This window comes from Jaculus jaculus, chromosome 22, assembly GCF_020740685.1.
Source record: "Jaculus jaculus isolate mJacJac1 chromosome 22, mJacJac1.mat.Y.cur, whole genome shotgun sequence".
Classification (NCBI taxonomy): Eukaryota; Metazoa; Chordata; class Mammalia; order Rodentia; family Dipodidae; genus Jaculus; species Jaculus jaculus.
In genome coordinates, this window is record NC_059123.1 from 8,894,372 (window position 1) to 8,911,612 (window position 17,241).

Below are 17,241 nucleotides of genomic sequence, written 5' to 3' on the forward strand. Positions count from 1 at the left end.
GACTGGATAAGATTGAGTGGTAAAGAGGCTAGCAAAAGCAGAAGCCATGCATTGCTTCCTCCAGTTCAGGTTAATGAGCTGCAGGAGAGCAGAGGCAACAAGAGCCAGACACTTCCTGCCTCCTCCGTGTCCTCCTGCAGAATGCCTGCTGGGGCTGAATGTGCATGTCCCCCATGGACGCATGTGCCTGAACACTTGATTCCCAGCAGCTGGTGACATTTGGAAGGTTGTGGGAAACTTTAGGAGGCAGAGCCTCGTTGAGAATGTGAATCATTGCTGGAGGGCCTTGAGGGTTGATAGCCTGTCCCCACTTCCTGTCCACTGTGGGTCCACTTTCTGGCCACCGATGTTCCTGCTACCAGTGCCTTCCCTCCACCATGGACTGCACCCTCAAACTGTAAGCTGAAATAAACCCCTTCGCCTCTATGTTGCTCTTTGCATTCTTTTTGTTTTTTTAAAATTTATTTATTTGAGAGTGACAGACACAGAGAGAAAGACAGATAGAGGGAGAGAGAGAGAATGGGCGCGCCAGGGCTTCCAGCCTCTGCAAACGAACTCCAGACGCGTGCGCCCCCTTGTGCATCTGGCTAACGTGGGACCTGGGGAACCGAGCCTCGAACCGGGGTCCTTAGGCTTCACAGGCAAGCGCTTAACCGCTAAGCCATCTCTCCAGCCCATGTTGCTCTTTGTTAATTGCCTGATGATAGCAGGGAGAAATGCAACTTCTCTATCCACCCCCAAGACAATGGGAGCAGGACTTGATTTAGTCAAGGGCTGGCTTTGAATAAAAGCATTTGCTTCCTCCGCCTCTGTCTCACGCTCTTTTGTAGAGCCACCAAGCAGCATGAACTTCTGATTCTGGTGACAAGAGGCAGTGAAGGGCTGACTTTGTTACACAGGAGCCACCGAATTCCTCTGTACTGTGCTTTTGGAGGCGACAACCACGCTGGCCAGGAAGGAGAGGGAGGCAGTAACCACGGGGACAGGGGTCCACTTCCTGCTGGAGGCTGTCAAAAGCAAGCAGGTATCAGAGATGTTTTAGGTAGCACAGATTAAGTAAGACCATCTGATTTCCAGTTTGATCCAATAACAGCACAGAAACATTCTAACGGAAACATTTGAAGTTAACTACTTTTTTTTTTTTTTTTTTACAGGTGCGTGGTGTAATGCATGTGTTGGGGTGTGTGTATGTTGGGGGGTGCATATGCTTGTGGAGGCCAGAGGTGTTGACACTAGGTATCTTCTTTAATTGTTTACCATTTTATGTCACCCCTTTTTTTTTTTTTTTTTTTTTGCTTTTTGATGTAGGGTCTCACTCTGGCCCAGGCTGACCTAGAATTCACTATGTAATCTCAGGGTGGCCTCGAACTCATGGTGATCCTCCTACCTCTGCCTCCCGAGTGCTGGGATTAAAGACGTGCGCCACCACGCCCGGCCCATTCTATATCTTGATACCCGATATTCATCAGTCTGGATAGCCATAAAGGCCCAGGTGTTCTCTTGTCTGTGCCTCCTCAATGCTGGCATTATAGGTGTGCCCCTGTGTCTGGCTTTTATGTGGTGGGGATTCAACCTCACGTCACAGAGGCATCTCCCTAGCCCTTGTTAGCTCCATAAACAAACTATTTTAAATATTTATTTTTAGTTATTTATTTGAGAGCGACAGACAGAGAGAGAAAGAGGCAGAGAGAGAGAGAAAGAGAGAGAGGTAGGGAGGGAGGGAGAGAGAGAATGGATGCGCCAGGGCTTCCAGCCACTGCAAACGAACTCCAGATGTGTGCGCCCCCTTGTGCACCTGGCTAATGTGGGTCCTGGGGAATCGAGCCTCGAACCAGGGTCCTTAGGCTTCACAGGCAAGCGCTTAACCACTAAGCCATCTCTCCAGCCCTAAACAAACTATTTTATTGACAGCTCCATAAATATAAGCAATATACCATTATCATAGTCCCCTCCCACTACTTTCTCTTTTCCCCCTCTCAAATACCCCCCTCACTGAATTCTGGATTCCTTCTTTCTAGCTAGTCTCTCCTCTATTTTGATCTCTTCATTTCCCTCTCCTATTAAGCAGGTCTTGTGTAGGTAGTTTCAGCCATTGAAAGGTCTTGAATATCAAGACAACTTCTCCTTGGCTTTTACATTCTTTCTTCTTTCTTTGTTTTGTTTTGTGTTCTTTCGAGGTAGGGTCTCACTCTAGCTCAGGCTGACCTGGAATTCACTATGTAGTCTCAGGGTGGCCTCGAACTCACAGTGATCCTCCTACCTCTGCCTCCTTAGTGCTGAAATTAAAGGTGTGCGCCACCACACCTGGCTCTTCTTCTGCATCCATTAGCTACTTTTAAAAAGTGTTTCAGGCTTGCAGTGATGGCTTAGTGCTTGAAATAGTGGGTTAAAGAATTTGCCTGCAAAGCTAAGGGACCCAGGTTTGATTTCTCAGGATGCACATGAGCCAGTTGCACAAGGTGGCGCATGGGTCTGGAGTTTGTTTACAGTAGCTGGAGGTCCTGGAGTGCCCATTCTCTTTCTCTCTGCCTCTTTCTCCCTCTGAAATAAATAAACATATTTAAAGTATTTCTATTGTGGATTGATCATGAAATGTCCTTGAAGCACAGGCTCTTGTGTGTGACCATGTGGTCTCTGGCTGGTGGTGCTGCCTAAGAAGGCTGTTGGAACCTTTAGGAGATAGGCTCTTGTTGGAGGCAATGGGGGGCTGGAGGTTGGCTCTGAGGTTTCCTGAGGCACATTGCTTCCAGATGCAGAAGCAATATGATTGCTGCCGCGCATTTCTGCCACTGCCTGTTCCCGCCGTGATGGACACGTCCTCTCAGACTGTAAGCCAAACGAGCCGTTCCTCCCTCAAAGGCATTTTGTCACAGCCATGAGAAACGTACCTCACAGAGTATCGTGCTGGACTTTTCTAACTCATAGACTTTCACTTGTTTATCTGGCAAATGGCAAAACAGGCGTGCAGAGGTTGAGCTGGGCTCAGGGTGACCCCGCCATACCCATCAGCAGCAGCGCAAGCTCCGTGGCCATCATCCCCGTCTTAGTGACCAGCAGCTTCCCCACAGGAATGCGAGCTAAGGTGAATTTTCTTACAGAAATGCCCATCTTTACGCTTCTTCTGTTAGCTGTGCTACGGCTCCAACTCTGTTGTCTACCACAGCTCTATAAGACAGGCATGTAGTTCTTTTTTTCACTTCATCTCATTGTATTTTTATTTATTTATTTAACAGAGAGAGAGAGAGAGAGAGAGAGAGAGAGAGAGAGAGAGAGGGAGGGATTGAGAATGCGCACGCCAGGGTCTCCAGCCACTGCAAATGAACTCCAGCCTCATGAGCCCCTTGTGCATCTGGCTAACATGGATCATGGGGAATCAAACCTGGGTCCTTTGGCTTTGCAGACAAACACCTTAACTGCTAAGCCATCCTTCCACGCCTAATTTTTATTTTATTTATGTGTGTGTGTGTGTGTGTGTGTGTGTGTGTGAGAGAGAGAGAGAGAGAGAGAGAGGGAGAGAGAGAGAGAGATTGAGAATAGGCGCACCAGGGCCTCCACCACTGCAAATGAACTCCAGACACATGAGCCCCTTGTGCATCTGGCTAATGTGGGTCCTGGGAAATCGAACCTGGGTCCTTTAGCTTTGCAGGAAAATGCCTTAACTGCTAAGCTATCCCTCCATCCCTAGCTTTTATTTTATTTTATTTCATTGTGTGTGTGTGTGTGTGTGTGTGTGTGAGAGTGAGAGAGAGAGAGAGAGAGAGAGATAATGGGCACACCAGAGCTTTCAGCCCTGCAAACAAGTCTAGATGCATGCACCATCTTGTGCATCTGCCTTACACGGGTCCTGGGGAATCGAACCTGGGTCCTTTGACTTTGCAGGCAAATGCCTTAACCACTAAGCCATTTCTCCATCCCTAATGTGAATATTTTATTCTGTGCTAGGATTGGTTTTGAGTCTTTGATGTATAGTAACTTGATTAATTCTTTCAACAAACCTATGGGCTATTTATTTTCTATTTTTAATTTTTAATTTGCAAGCAGAGATAGATAGATTAGATAGACAGACAGATATATAAATAATGGGTATGCAAACAAACTCCAGATGCATGTGCCACTTTGTCCATCTGGTTTTATGTGGGTACTGGAGAATTGAAGTGTAGGGCCATTAGGCTTTGCAGGCAAATACCTCTGTGCCATCTGTCCAGCTCCCTAAAATCACTTTAAAAATATTTATTTATTTCCAGTCAGAGAGAGAGAGAGAGAGAATGGGTGTGCCAGGGCTTCTAGCCTCTACAAATAAACTCCAGATGCATTGTCACCTTACACATCTGGCCTTACCTGGATATCGAAGAATTGAACCCTGGTCATTAGACTTTTCAGGCTAGTGCCTTAACCTCTGAGCCATCTCTCCAGCCCCTAAATTCACTTTTTTCCCATTTTATATTATTATATTATTTGGATGGTAGGGTCTAACTCAAGTCCAGGCTGACCTGGAATTCACTGTGTGAGTGCTGGGTCTAACAGTGTGAGCCACCATGCCCGGTTTCCATTTTCTATGGGGCAAGATTTAGTAATGAACATTAAAGCTGGTATTACTTGACAGTGCCTCAGAATAACAGATTAATAGGTTTGAGGGGTGGTGAGCTTTGGTGTTGAAGTCCTTTTTGACATAGACCAGGTGACGAGACCTTGCCCTTTCTAGTAATTTCACTGAGTCTCAATTTTCTCACCTGTAACATGTGTATCTCAAGAATTTGAGGATTCTATTATTCTACTTCTGCTGTTTCTACCTTCAAACTCTTCTCTAATTAACATTTACATAAAACTTATATGCACCAGATAGAGTATTATATACACTCAAAAATGTAGTTGGCTGGCACAGGCAGGGCCCGGGTTAAGGCGAGGGTAAGCTGTCACACATGACTAGGGCCCCCAGGCTATGGAGAGGTCCCAGCAGCCTGAGCCACTGGAAAAATCTTGGGTCCTGGACTGGCAGGAAGGCTCTTCCCCATCCCCGCTCCGGGGATTGCAGTGAGCCTGGAGCCTGGGACAAATCTTGGGCCCTGAGATCAGCAGGAAATAGGGCCACTCCCCTCACCCCCCAGCCTGGGGTGCCTGGACAGCCTGATAAAACTTGGGCTTGCTCATAGCCCTGTGACCTTTGGCCAGTTGCCTAGGAAACTCCTTATATGGTATCAGCCAGCAGCCTTCACACAGCCCAGCCCCTGTAACCCTAACCCTATACCTCCCCCACCACTATGAACGTCCCTGTGTGCCAAGTAGGCATCGGCAAGCAAACTCTGAACTCCCCTTAGAACCCTCTTCCCACACGCTCTCTCTCTCTCTCTCTCTCAACTGCTCATTAAAAACTCAGTCCCCTGACAAACAAATGAGCTGTTCTCTGAAGCTGTCTCCCAGGTGTTTCTTCCCATCATGCTCCTGCTCCGCAGTTGCCTGGATACCTCCAGGGAGCTGGTGGGCATCAGCCCCCTGAGGAACCAGGGACCCACAATTGACAAACTGGAGAGATTTCCTAGTGGTTAAGTTGCTTGCCTGCAAAACCTAAGGACCCAAGTTCAATTCCCTAGAACCCACATAAGCCAGATGCACAAGGTGGCACATGTGTCTGGAGTTCATTTGCAGTGACTGAAGGCCCTGGTGCACCCATTTTCTCATTCTGTCCCCCTCAAATAAATAAGTGAATAAATAAGTAAATCAATAAAATAACTTATCAAATGTACTTGATATATAGCAGTTTCTTTAAACTGTAATATTTCATCCTGGAAGGAGATTCAGGAAGTAAACAACTTCCAAGTCTTGGGAAGTTTCCCAAATTTACAAGGCTCCTCCCCAGGTTATAAAAGCAGTATATATGGCTTTATGGGAGCATCAACCCTGCTGGGGTGAACTTTCCCTTTGTGCAAGCTGTCCATGTATTATCCATGCTCTGGCAAGTCCCCTTCACCCATATTCCCATAAGGAATACCAGTGAGCCTACTGAGCCAGGCCAGGGTGGAACCATTTATTTGGTCTGTCTCAGATTTATCTGGGATGAACAGGTGTGTGTCCATGTTTCCTCAGGGAATGTGGACACAAGGGTAATTTTTAAAGATTCTTGTGAACTTGAAGCTATTTTCTTTATTTTGTAGTTGAAGAAAGCAACCATACCTGTGAGATCACACAGTAAGTGGCAGAGCTAGTGGTTTTCAAGGGGATCATGTTGAACTCAGACTTAAATTCTCAGTTCTCCTTGTCCTCAAGCATCAACACCATTAATAATACTTGATTGTCTCCCAATACAAACTCTGCACTTTGACCCAGGACACCGTATCGATTATACTTAAAAATCCCCCAATACTTACTCTTCACTTTGATCTTGGGGACACTGTATTGACTTTACTCGATTATTCCCCAATACTAATTCTTCACTTTGACCCTGGGCACTGTATTGATTATGCTTGATCATCTCCCAATACTAACTCTTCACTTTGATCTTGGGACACTGTATTGACTTTACTTGATCATGCCCCAATACTAATTCTTCACTTTGACCCTGGGGCACTTACTGATTATACTTGACCATCCCCCAATGCTAACTCTTGACTTTGACCCTGGGCACTGTATTGATTACGCTTGATCATCTCCCAATACTAACTCTTCCCTTTGATCTTGGGGCACTGTACTGACTATATTTGATCATCCTCCCATCCCCCAGTACTTCCTTTACACTTTCTATTTCTCTTTGGCCAGCTCCTTTCAGCCTTCTTTCCTTGTCTCTTCTCATCCTGACATTGTTTTATTGAGTGTGCTGAGGGCTGGTCATTGGATAGCACACCTTTGCAGGCTTGAGTGCAGAGCACACCTAGTCTCCAGGCTTTAAATACTACCCATAGCCCACTGAGTCCAAATTTATGCTCCTGGTCTTGGACACCCCTCTGAATTCCAGATCCATATAGCCACTGTTAAGGTTGAATCCACAAATTTTCTCACTTTGCTTGCTACCATCCATGTATCTCTGTCCAATTCTTTGTTCTGGGACACAAGAACCAGGAACCCCCTCCTGGAGGTTCCCACCGAACCCTGATGTCAGTCAATATAAGCCAGTACAATGTGCTGTCTGTCACGTCGTTCCCACAAACAAGCAGCAGTTGCCAGTTTATAAACACAATGACAAGCTCACAGGTTAAGTCATTTTCATGAGGCCCCACAGCTATGGACTTCAAAGCCTCCTCACTTTTATTTTTCATGGCATGTGGTCTTCTGAATTCATTCTAGTACCTGGTCTTCAGATAGGGTTTCCCTTTGTAGCCCAGGCTGGTCTGGAACTCACTGGGTGGCCCAGACTGACTTGAAACGTTCAACAGTCCTCATGTCTCAGCCTCCCTGAGAGGCGGGGTGGCAAGTATTCACGACCATGTTGTGACCTGTTCTTTCATCTGCTCACCCGAGATTGACACTGTCCACTTCATCAATGATGCTCCACACAGGAGACGCTTATTTTAGATAATCAAAATGCAACTTAGCTGGGCGTGGTGGCACACACCTTTAATTCCAGCACTCAGGAGGCAGAGGTAGGAGGATCGCAGTGAGGTGGAGGCCACCCTGAGACTACACAGTGAATTCCAAGTCAGCCTGAGCTAAAGTGAGACCCTACCTCAAAAAACCAAAGCCAAAACAAAAAACAACAGCAAAAAACCTGCAGCACAGAAGCAGGAAAGAACTGTTAACAGTAGCTAGAAAGTTTTGAGTTCTTAAAGGTGTTAGATATCATTCTAAGAGTTTTTACCCACATTCATTTCCTTTCTTTCCCCTTCCCCAGAATCTTGTAAAAACTCCCATTTTACACATAAAGAAACTGAAGCCTACTTGCCTACGTTATCTTTGCTATGAACTGGTGAAGTTTACATGTAAAATTAGGCTGCAACAAACAATTGACCATATTCTTCTCAAAGCATGTTAAGAATTATGATAATTTGAAATGTTTTAACAGATCTTTCTTTGTTACTCCTGTGATATAGAACAGTACGTATTTGTGTGTGCCGATTTTTGGCACACATTATTTTGCTGGAAGAAGCACAATTTGAGGGAGAAAATATAACTAACATTCTTTTAACATATTTTGAGTCTTCTAACCAGCATGGAAGCATGTTACCGTGGTAACCAGTGCAGTCTCAGGAGGGGGTGATAGAACAATTAGAGGGAAAAGATATCAGTTTAGAATGACTTAATGTTTGGTTTGCAGATTGGCTTCCTTGAATGGCTCAGGCTACCTATTTGACTTCTTAGCTCTTTGGAGGGGGTCAGATCACTGGAAGTGAAGTGTTGATCTTGAGTTGTGAGTCATAGACCAAGTCTGACATACATTGAGAGAACAAGGAAGCTGGGTTTTTTTTTTTTTTTTTTTTTTTTTGGTTTTTGGAGGTAGGGTCTCATTGTAGTCCAGACTGACCTGGAATTCACTATGTAGTTTCAGGGTGGCCTCGAACTCCCGATGATCCTCCTACCTCTGCCTCCCGAGTGCTGGGATTAAAGGTGTGTGCCACCATGCCTGGCTCGGAAGCTGGTTTTAAACATGCCTTTTCTTCACTGGGGGAATGGCAGTAGATCCTGGCTGGGTCCTTTGAAAGGTCTATATGTTATTTTTCCTACATTACATCTTTCAAATTCAAAGAGAAATGAGACAATCTTTCACTCATAGGGACTTTGGCTTTTACCAGTGGGGATGAGGAGAAAGAATGGGAAGATCATGCAACTGTCTTAGGACAGGATTCGAGTTTCCTGAACACGTAGGTGCAAGTGGTCCAGCACCCCACCTGTGAAATCCAATTGCCATGAGTGGGAGAAGTGGACAAGAGCCACTCCCTAGAGAAATCAGGTCTGGGAAGAGAGTGCTGACGGTCCTCCTGAAAGGACCAAACTGACGCCATGACAGGCTTCAGTAAGATGCCGCCCTAACTAGGCCTAAGTTTCAGTTTCCCGGAGAGGTAGACAAGATTTCTAGGAAAAAACTACATACAAAGGGTGGGCTGTTTGTTAATCAACAGAGTCCCTGACGTGTGTGTGTGTGTGTGTGTGTGTGTGTGTGTGTGTGTGTGTGTGTGTGTGGTGGTGGGGGGGAATGATAGCCGCCATTTTGTGCCATGGGGGCTGAGTGGGCTCCTGCAGACATGTCCACACATGTCCCTTTCTTAAGCTTTTGCCCCAACCAATCAGAGACCTACAACTGTAACTGCTGCTTGCCTAGCCAATCACGTTAGAAGATTACCTAACCCTCCTGGAATTCCCCTAGTTACGCTTAAAAGGAGCCTGCCTGCTTCTCTAGGGTCCCCGTTTTGTATGAATGGCTGACCCCTGCCTGCTGGCTGATTCTGCAGAATAAACACCTTGTAAGGAGGTTTTTGTTTGTTTGTTTTGAGGCAGGGTCTCATAGTAGCCCAGGCTGGAACCCACCCTGTAGTGAAGGCTGGCTTTGAACTCAGCCTTCCTAGTGGAGGAATAAAGGTGTGGGCTAGCACGCCTGGGTTTGCAGTGGTAATTTTATATTTTATTTATTTATTTTACAGAGAAGGAGAGAGAGAGAGAGAATAGGCATGCCAGGGCCTCTAGTCACTGTAAACTAATTCCAGACTCATGTCCTACCTTGCGCATCTGGCTTACATGGGTTCTGGGGAATCAAACCTGGGTCCTTAGGCTTCACAGGCAAGCACCTTAACCACTAAGCCATCCCTCCAGCCCTGCAGTGGTCTTTGTATTCTGCCATTTTAAAGCTCACTTGCCAAGGCTGTAGAAGCTTCTTGATGAATTACTGGGTAATGCTGGTTACAGTTATATTATAAATGACCACGCTGCATAACTGATCCCCGTTTGTGACTCCAGCTCCTTCCTCTTTACAACAGGTTGAACCCACTATCACATTTTCCTTCTGTCCGTCTTAAGTATCAGAAGTGTCTTATTACATTGAGTTACCTGGCCACTCTTATCTGGAAGGATGAATGGAAGAGGAATGCTTGATGTGTTCAGCATCATTCCTCCAGCCATTCCACAACAACAGATGGAGCTTCCCTGGGTGTGAGAGGATTAGAGTTAGTGAGCAGTTCTTTCCCACTTGCTGTGTGCGAAGGGGGAAGTAATCCAGCAGCTCTTTTCATTTACTCATCACAAAAGCCTTGCGCGGAGCTGCCGCGATGCTCATAACGTAGATGACAAAGCTTGATGAGTTTAAGCAACTTGGCCATGAGCAGGGAGCTAGTAAGTGGATCACACTGCATATAAATCCCAACACAGTGGGTCTGGGTTGCAGCTGCCTGGATCGCCTGCCTAGCTCTTAAACACTAGGTAGTCAAGGCCCTGCCCACATGACGCTTACAGAGCAAAAGGGGATCTGTGACCTAGTGTGATGGATGAATTCAAATTTCACTGAAGACCAACCAAATGGCCAGGATCGATCTGTCTGTCTGTCTGTCTGTCTGTCTATCTATCTATCTATCTATCTATCTATCTATCTATCCATCCATCCATCCATCATCTATCTATCTATCCATGTGTGTGTGTGTGTGTGTGTATTACTATTCCAGCTAAAGCTGTAACTCAAGGCTGAGTTAAGTCTCAGTACTGGAAAACAAAGATCGTTACTGTGTGTATGTGTCTGTGTTGTGTATGCAGAGTATCTAAGAACCAATCAACTTAAAAATATTTTATTTATTCACTAATGAATGAGAGGGGGGGGGGAATGGAATGGGTCCACCAGGACCTGTAGCTACTGCAAAAAACTCCAGACACATGTGCCACCTTGTGTATCTAGCTTATGTGGGTACTGGGGAACAGAACCTGGGTCCATAGACTTTATAGGCAAGCGCTTTAACCATTAAGCCATCTCTGCAGCCCTACAACCAACTTTTTTATTTCTCCCTGTATCCTTTCCTTCCCCTCTCTTCTTTTTCATTTCCCCTCTCTTTTTTATTCACTGTCCCCTCCCTCCATCTCTCCCTTCCTTCCCTTCCGTACCTTTCTTCCTCTCTCCCTTCCTCCCTCCTACCTTCTTTTTTTTTCCAAATATTTTATTTATTTATTTGAGAGAGAGAGAGAAACTGGGAGATAGTAAAGGAGAGAATGGGCATATCAGAGCCTCTAACCACTGCAAACGAACTCTAGACGCATGCACCACCTTGTATCTAGACGTGTGCACCACCTTGTACATCTGCATTACTTGAGTACTGGGGAACTGAACTCGGGTCCTTAGGCTTTGCAGGCTGATCTGGAGCTCACCACTAAGCATTCTTTCCAGCTCTCTTCCTATCTTCTTACCTCCCTCTCTTCTCTCTCTCCTTCCTTCCTTCTTTCTTCCCTCCCTCCTTCTCTCTCTGTTCCTTCCTTCTTTCTTTCTTTGCTTGGGAAGTGAACTCAGGGCCATATGCATGCTAAGCAAATACTTCACCACTGAACTACATTCCCAACCTTGTTCTACAATGTGTGTGTGCTTTAAAAAATATTTTATTTATTCATTTGTCCGAGAGAGAGAGAGAGAGAGAGAGAGAGAGAGGGAGAGAGGGAGAGAGGGAGAGAGGGAGGGAGGGAATGGGCACACTAGGCCTTCAGCCACTGCAAACGAACTCCAGCTGCATGCGCCCCTTGTGCATCTGGCTTATGTGGGTCCTGGAAAGTCGAACCTGTATCCTTTGGCTTTGCAGGCAAATGCCTTGACTGCTAAGCCATCTCTTCAGCCCCTATATATGGTTTTTTGAGGTAGGGTCTCACTTTAGATCATGTTGACCTGGAATTTACTGTGTAGTCTCAGGGTGGCCTCGAACTTACTGCAAACCTCCTACCTCTGCCTCCCATGTGCTGGGATTAAAGGCATGTGCCACCATGTCTAGCCCTGTAATATTTTTTTTGAGGCTGACAGTGGAAGAACGTGCATTATAATTTCTATCATCATCTCCCTCAGTTTCCCATCCATTTTGCTGCATACTCTTAAGAGATGTTTAATTATCTCCTTAGAAAAAGTGGAACCAGTCGCTTTTCTAAAGGGAGAATTAAACGTCTTTTTTCTTAAGTTTTGAAACATTTTATTTATTTATTAGAGAGAGAGAGAGTGAGAACGAGAGAAGCAGGTAGAGAGTATGTGCATGCCAGGGCCTCTAGCCAACTGCAAACAAATTCCAGACATATGTGCTACCTTGAGCATCTGGCTTTACGTGGGTCCTGGGGAATTGAATCAGAGTCCTTAGGCTTTGCAGGCAAGTACCTTAACCACTGAGCAATCTCTACAGCCCTCACATCTTTTTTTTTTCTATTATGAAATCTCTAATATCTCTTGTTTGTTTGTTTATTTGAGTGGGTCGCCATGCCTGCCTTATTTTTTGGTTTTTCTTTCTGTGTTTCTTTGATGTAGGGTCTCACTGCAGCCCAGGTTGACCTGGGATTCACTATGTAGTCTCAGGGTGGCCTCAAACTCACAGCCATCCTTCTACCTCTGCCTCCCAAGTGCTGGGATTAAAGGCATGTGCCACCACACCCAGCTTAGGCTTTTTGATAAAAGGCTAGTGGTCATTCTGATGCTGGTGGATCCAGTGTGGACCAAGCTTACCTTTCAGCAGCTGGCAGTTGTATGTGCTCTGGTTTCCAGCTGACTGCAAGTACAGCCACTGTCCTGTTGGGTGGTGGCTCTTCCTTACAACTTCAAATAGCTCGTAGGGAGGGATCAGGACATTTTTCTTGAGGGAGAAGTCATACACAGGTGCGCCCAGGCAAGTTATAATGGTGAGTCCTGTTTGGTTCCCAGACATCTGCACCTCTTCTCTCAGGAGGGATGTGGACAGGAACTGGCCAAATCGAATGGTGGTGCTTATTGCAGCTTCCAAGTGGGCACCCGCGATCCCGTGATGCACCTTGTAACACAGCGTGTCGTTCTCTTTTCTCAGCTGCTGGATGGCTGAGGTGAGGTAGAAGTGCAGGTACTTGAAGTGGAACGACTGTTTGTACTGCTCCGGAGACTTGGCAGCCCCGGCCATGGCCTTGGAGAAGTCAGAGCGCACGTTGGGATTCAGGGTGTAGACCAAGATGGCCACAGCATGGGCAGTGGTCATGTTCCTGGGGAGGGGTTTTGCTTGGCTCAGCCACGTTAAGTGGGCTCTTTGCCACACCCTGGAGTAATTCTTATGGGCATCTAGCTCCTTGGTGAAATATTCTCCTTGGTTCAGTTCCTCCATGACCTGTCTGCTACAGCCTTGGTACTGGTCATCAAAGGACTGGGGTGCCAAGTCAAGGTCGACTTTAATCACACCCTGTCAGAAAAAAAGAAATCTCAGATTTAATTGTTCGAATCACATGGGAACTGTGGTAGCAGATTTGCTATGTTGTATAACTCCAAGTTTTCTAAAAACCAGTGTTTGCTAAAGAGAGTTTCACTGAGAACCATTACACCGTACTCCATGTAATGATTCCCACATTATTCCTTTACTCCAGTGACCCTAGAGACTGAATTTGCTTTCATAAATGTTACCAAAAGCTGAGAAAACCCAGGAAAAAAGTACACCTTTTTGTATCCCTAAAATAACAGTGTTTTTGCATATTGAACATGTGAAAGAAAAAAAATAATATAGCTTAATTACATTTCTGTTCTTCTAGTTTCTTCTTCCTCAGACTTTCTCATGGATGCTGCAACAAATATTTCTTATGAATGCTTAAAACCTCAATGGAGAACATGGGGTGTAGTGGCTTGCACCCGTGACCCCAGGATGTGGAAGGCTATGGCAGGATAATGCCACGAGTTCCCGGCCAGCTTGGGCTACAGTGCAAGAACTGAGAACTTCTCTCAGGGAAAAATCCAAAGCCTATATTAAATCTTTGAACTGTAGTTGAGAAACCCTTGAATAATGAATAGTGATGATTGTCTAAGGAGGGCTCCAGCAAATCACAGTCTCTCCTACCTACTGAGGTTCTGGGGGAAAAAAAGAAAATAAAAGCAGATGTGAGGGTCTGGAGAGATGGCTCAGCAGTTAAGGCACTTGCCTGCAAAGCCTAACAACCAGGGTTTGGTTCCCCAGTACCCATGTAAGCCAGATGCACAAGGTGGTGCATTTGTCTGGAGTTTGTTTGCAGTGGTTAGAGGCCCTGGTATACTCATTCTCTCTCTCTCTCAAATAAATAAGCAAATAGCTGATGAGACTTAAAGAAAAAAAAAAAAAAAGCAGGTGTGAAATCTTAAATACTCACCTACCTGAAAAAGCAAATGTGAAGGTTGAAACATTCACCTTCCTAGATGAAATCTTGTCAGAGTGCACATCTTTGTTTTTTGTTTTATTTCTTTATTTCTTTAGTTATTTGAGAAAGAGAGGGGGAGAGAGAGAGAGAAAGAGAGAGAGAGAGAGAGAGAAAGAGAGAGAGAGAGAGAGAGAGAGAGAATGGGTGCTCCAGGGCCTCCAGCCATTGCATACAAACTCCAGACGCGTGTGCACCACCTTGTGTATCTGGTTTTATGTGTGTACTGGGGAATCGGACCTGGGTGTTTTGGCTTTGCAGGCTAATGCCTTAACTGCTGAGCCATTTCTCTAGCCCTGCTTTTTTTTTTTTTTAATGCAAGAATGAAGAGAGAGTGAGAGACAGCGCCTTCAGCCACTGCAATCGACTTCCAGATGCGTGTGGCACCTCGTGCGCATGTGCGACCCTTAGCGCTTGCGTCACTTGGTGCTTCTGACTTACGTGGGACCCGGAGAGTTGAACATGGGACCTTAGGCTTTGCAGGCAAGCGCCTTAACCACTAAGCCACCTCTCCAGGCCACACACTCCTTTTTAAAACCTGTCCAGTGGAGCCTTATTTACCGTTATCTAGAGTGCGTTGTAATAAAGTTAGAGATTTGAATGAAGGCTCACCGTCCCATCATAGAGCCTTATTTGAATTAACTAAGTTCCAGCAGTTATTTCGTTTTGGTCAGAGCAATGATGCTTTTCTCATAAACAGACCAATGTCAGAGCCGTCAAGAGTGGCTTTGGTATTTTACTGTGTTAATTTAAGACAAGATTTCATCTAGTTTTGCTTATAAATGAGATCCAACTTTTAAAACTAGCCAAATGATTTTAACCAAATAGTGTCAATTTTAAAATAAACTTACAGAATCTGTGTAAGCCAAGTTAAAAAAAAAAATCAACAGCATGATATTCTGTCAAATGTCACAATTAACTCATAAACATTGTTAGTCTGTTACTAGAGCTCAAATGTGAACCTTATCATTTGTTATCACTGGCTTTTTTTCAATATTTAGGTCTTTAAATTAGAATACTTATAACCAGAGTTGTCTGTAAGACCCAGTTTAAAGCCAAACAGGATTCTTTGGAAATAGTATTTGAATTTTTATGGAGACTCAGGAAAATAACTCTCTCTGTCTCCCACAAGGGCAAATTTAAGAACTAGAACGACATATTTTTAAATTATACACTCACAGCACGCTTTACTAACATTGTTTGCTACAACGCTTTCAATCAGATCCCAAGGGCCTCAGGTTTGGCTCACTTAGGTTGTCACCAGGTCTTATTGGAGAATTGATCATGGAGAGAATAGCTTCTCAGGGGCTCCTACCTCCGAGCTCCCGGTGGGTATCTGCAGGGCGCAGAGCGGCAGCAGCAGCAGGAGCCAGGTCCTGCCCCTTCCTTCTGCAGGGCTCAGGAGAAGCTGCCCTTTGCATCGGCTGGTCAATGGGCAGCTGTGGTTAGAAGCGCTTCTTGATCCGCACAGCTTCATGGCGAAGGCGTGCTCCGGTCCTTGGCCTCTCTGGGCGAGGGTCAGCGGGAACCCCGGACCCGAGGCCAGTTAGAGAGGTGAGCTGAGCACCAAGGACCACCGCTTTCACCCGGGCAGAGATCAACCCTGGTTCTCTGTAAAGTCGCAATCTCTGTGAGATAAGCCACGTACGTGTGCCACTTAAGGATTTCCAAAGCCACCCGGAGTTAAGTTTCAAATAAAAAAAATAAATAAATAAAAAATCCCAGATCTAGTCAGTATTCAGGGAAATGCCTGTTCAGGGTCAGGCTCTGCAATTTGGCCTTGACTTTCCCAGAAAAGCCGGAAAAAAAGTATGCTGTGTCTGTGCTTGGGGCCAAGGCCTTTATCTGGAGCCCCAGGCATGCATTGTGAGTAATGCGATGGGCATGTTCAGGGTGGCTGGGAGATGCCATCACAAGGTGGGTCTCTGGCTGGCGGGTCTGGCGCTGCTGATAGGCCCGCGTGAGACAGCCCACCACAAAGTAGTACACTTTACTTTTATTTTTATGTCTTTGCTGCTTCTCCACGACGCACTTGGGATTCTCCAACCCAGAGATTGAGGCTGTTGAGTTGAGACCCTTCAAAAACTTCTCTTCTGAAAATGTCAGGTGTTTACTCTGTGATGAATACTATGGTGATTTTAAATCTTTAAAAAATCTTAATCTTATTTGTTTATTTTGGAGAGATAGAGAGAGAGAGAGAGAGGGAGAGAGAGAACATGGGTGCATTAGGGCCTCTAGGAATTCCAGATGCCTGCACCACTTTCTGCAGCTGGCTTACATGGGTACTGGGGAATTGAACTCTGGTCCTTAGGGTTAGGCATTTCTCCAGTCCCCTAATGGTGATTTTAAAACTGAGGATACCTAATATAAATCAAAAGCAAGCTCTCACATGCAAAGTTAGCCAGCACATTCATATCTAGTCACTTCCCCTGCTACACTCAATATCCTTCCTCCACTTCCACCATGCAATGCTGCTGTCTCAGATGTTTTCCATTTGTATTTCCTGCTCCAACTCACTGTTAAGGGAGACTCATTCCTGCTCTTAGGAATTATGGCTGTGATGGCTTTATTTCACCCTTATAAGTACCTGTTAATCTCAAATTCTGAAGATCACAGCAGCTCTTGTTCACTGACACAAGTTGAGGGTGTTTAGAAAAGCATAAAAGGGAAAAAGCAATTATCCAAAAAATCACTTGGAGAAAGCCACTACTGCAATTAAAATTTTGGCTTTACATATGCCCTGGAAGTGAAATATGAATGGGTATGCTAGGGACTCCAGACTCCGTAAATGAAGTCCAGGCTCATGTGCCACCTTGTGCATCTGGCTTTACGTGGGTCCTGGGAAATCAAATCTGGGTTCTTTGGCTTTTCTGGCAAGCGCCTTAACAGCTAAGTCATCTCTCCAACCCCTATTTATTTATTTATTATTACTATTATTTGGTGTTGCAAGGTAGGGTCTTGCTTTAGCCCAGGCTTACCTGG

General features: G+C 45.4%; 1 protein-coding gene across 1 annotated transcript; it reads right to left on the reverse strand.

Moving 5' to 3' along the window:
- Positions 1-891: 891 nt before the first annotated feature.
- On the reverse strand, positions 892-15,736 carry Art4 (ADP-ribosyltransferase 4 (inactive) (Dombrock blood group)). The gene is made up of 3 exons (XM_045139606.1): positions 15,575-15,736; positions 12,587-13,283; positions 892-1,007 (listed from the first exon to the last, which is right to left on the reverse strand). Exons 1-3 carry the CDS (start codon positions 15,734-15,736, stop codon positions 892-894), a joined length of 975 nt encoding a protein of 324 aa, XP_044995541.1.
- Positions 15,737-17,241: the final 1,505 nt, after the last annotated feature.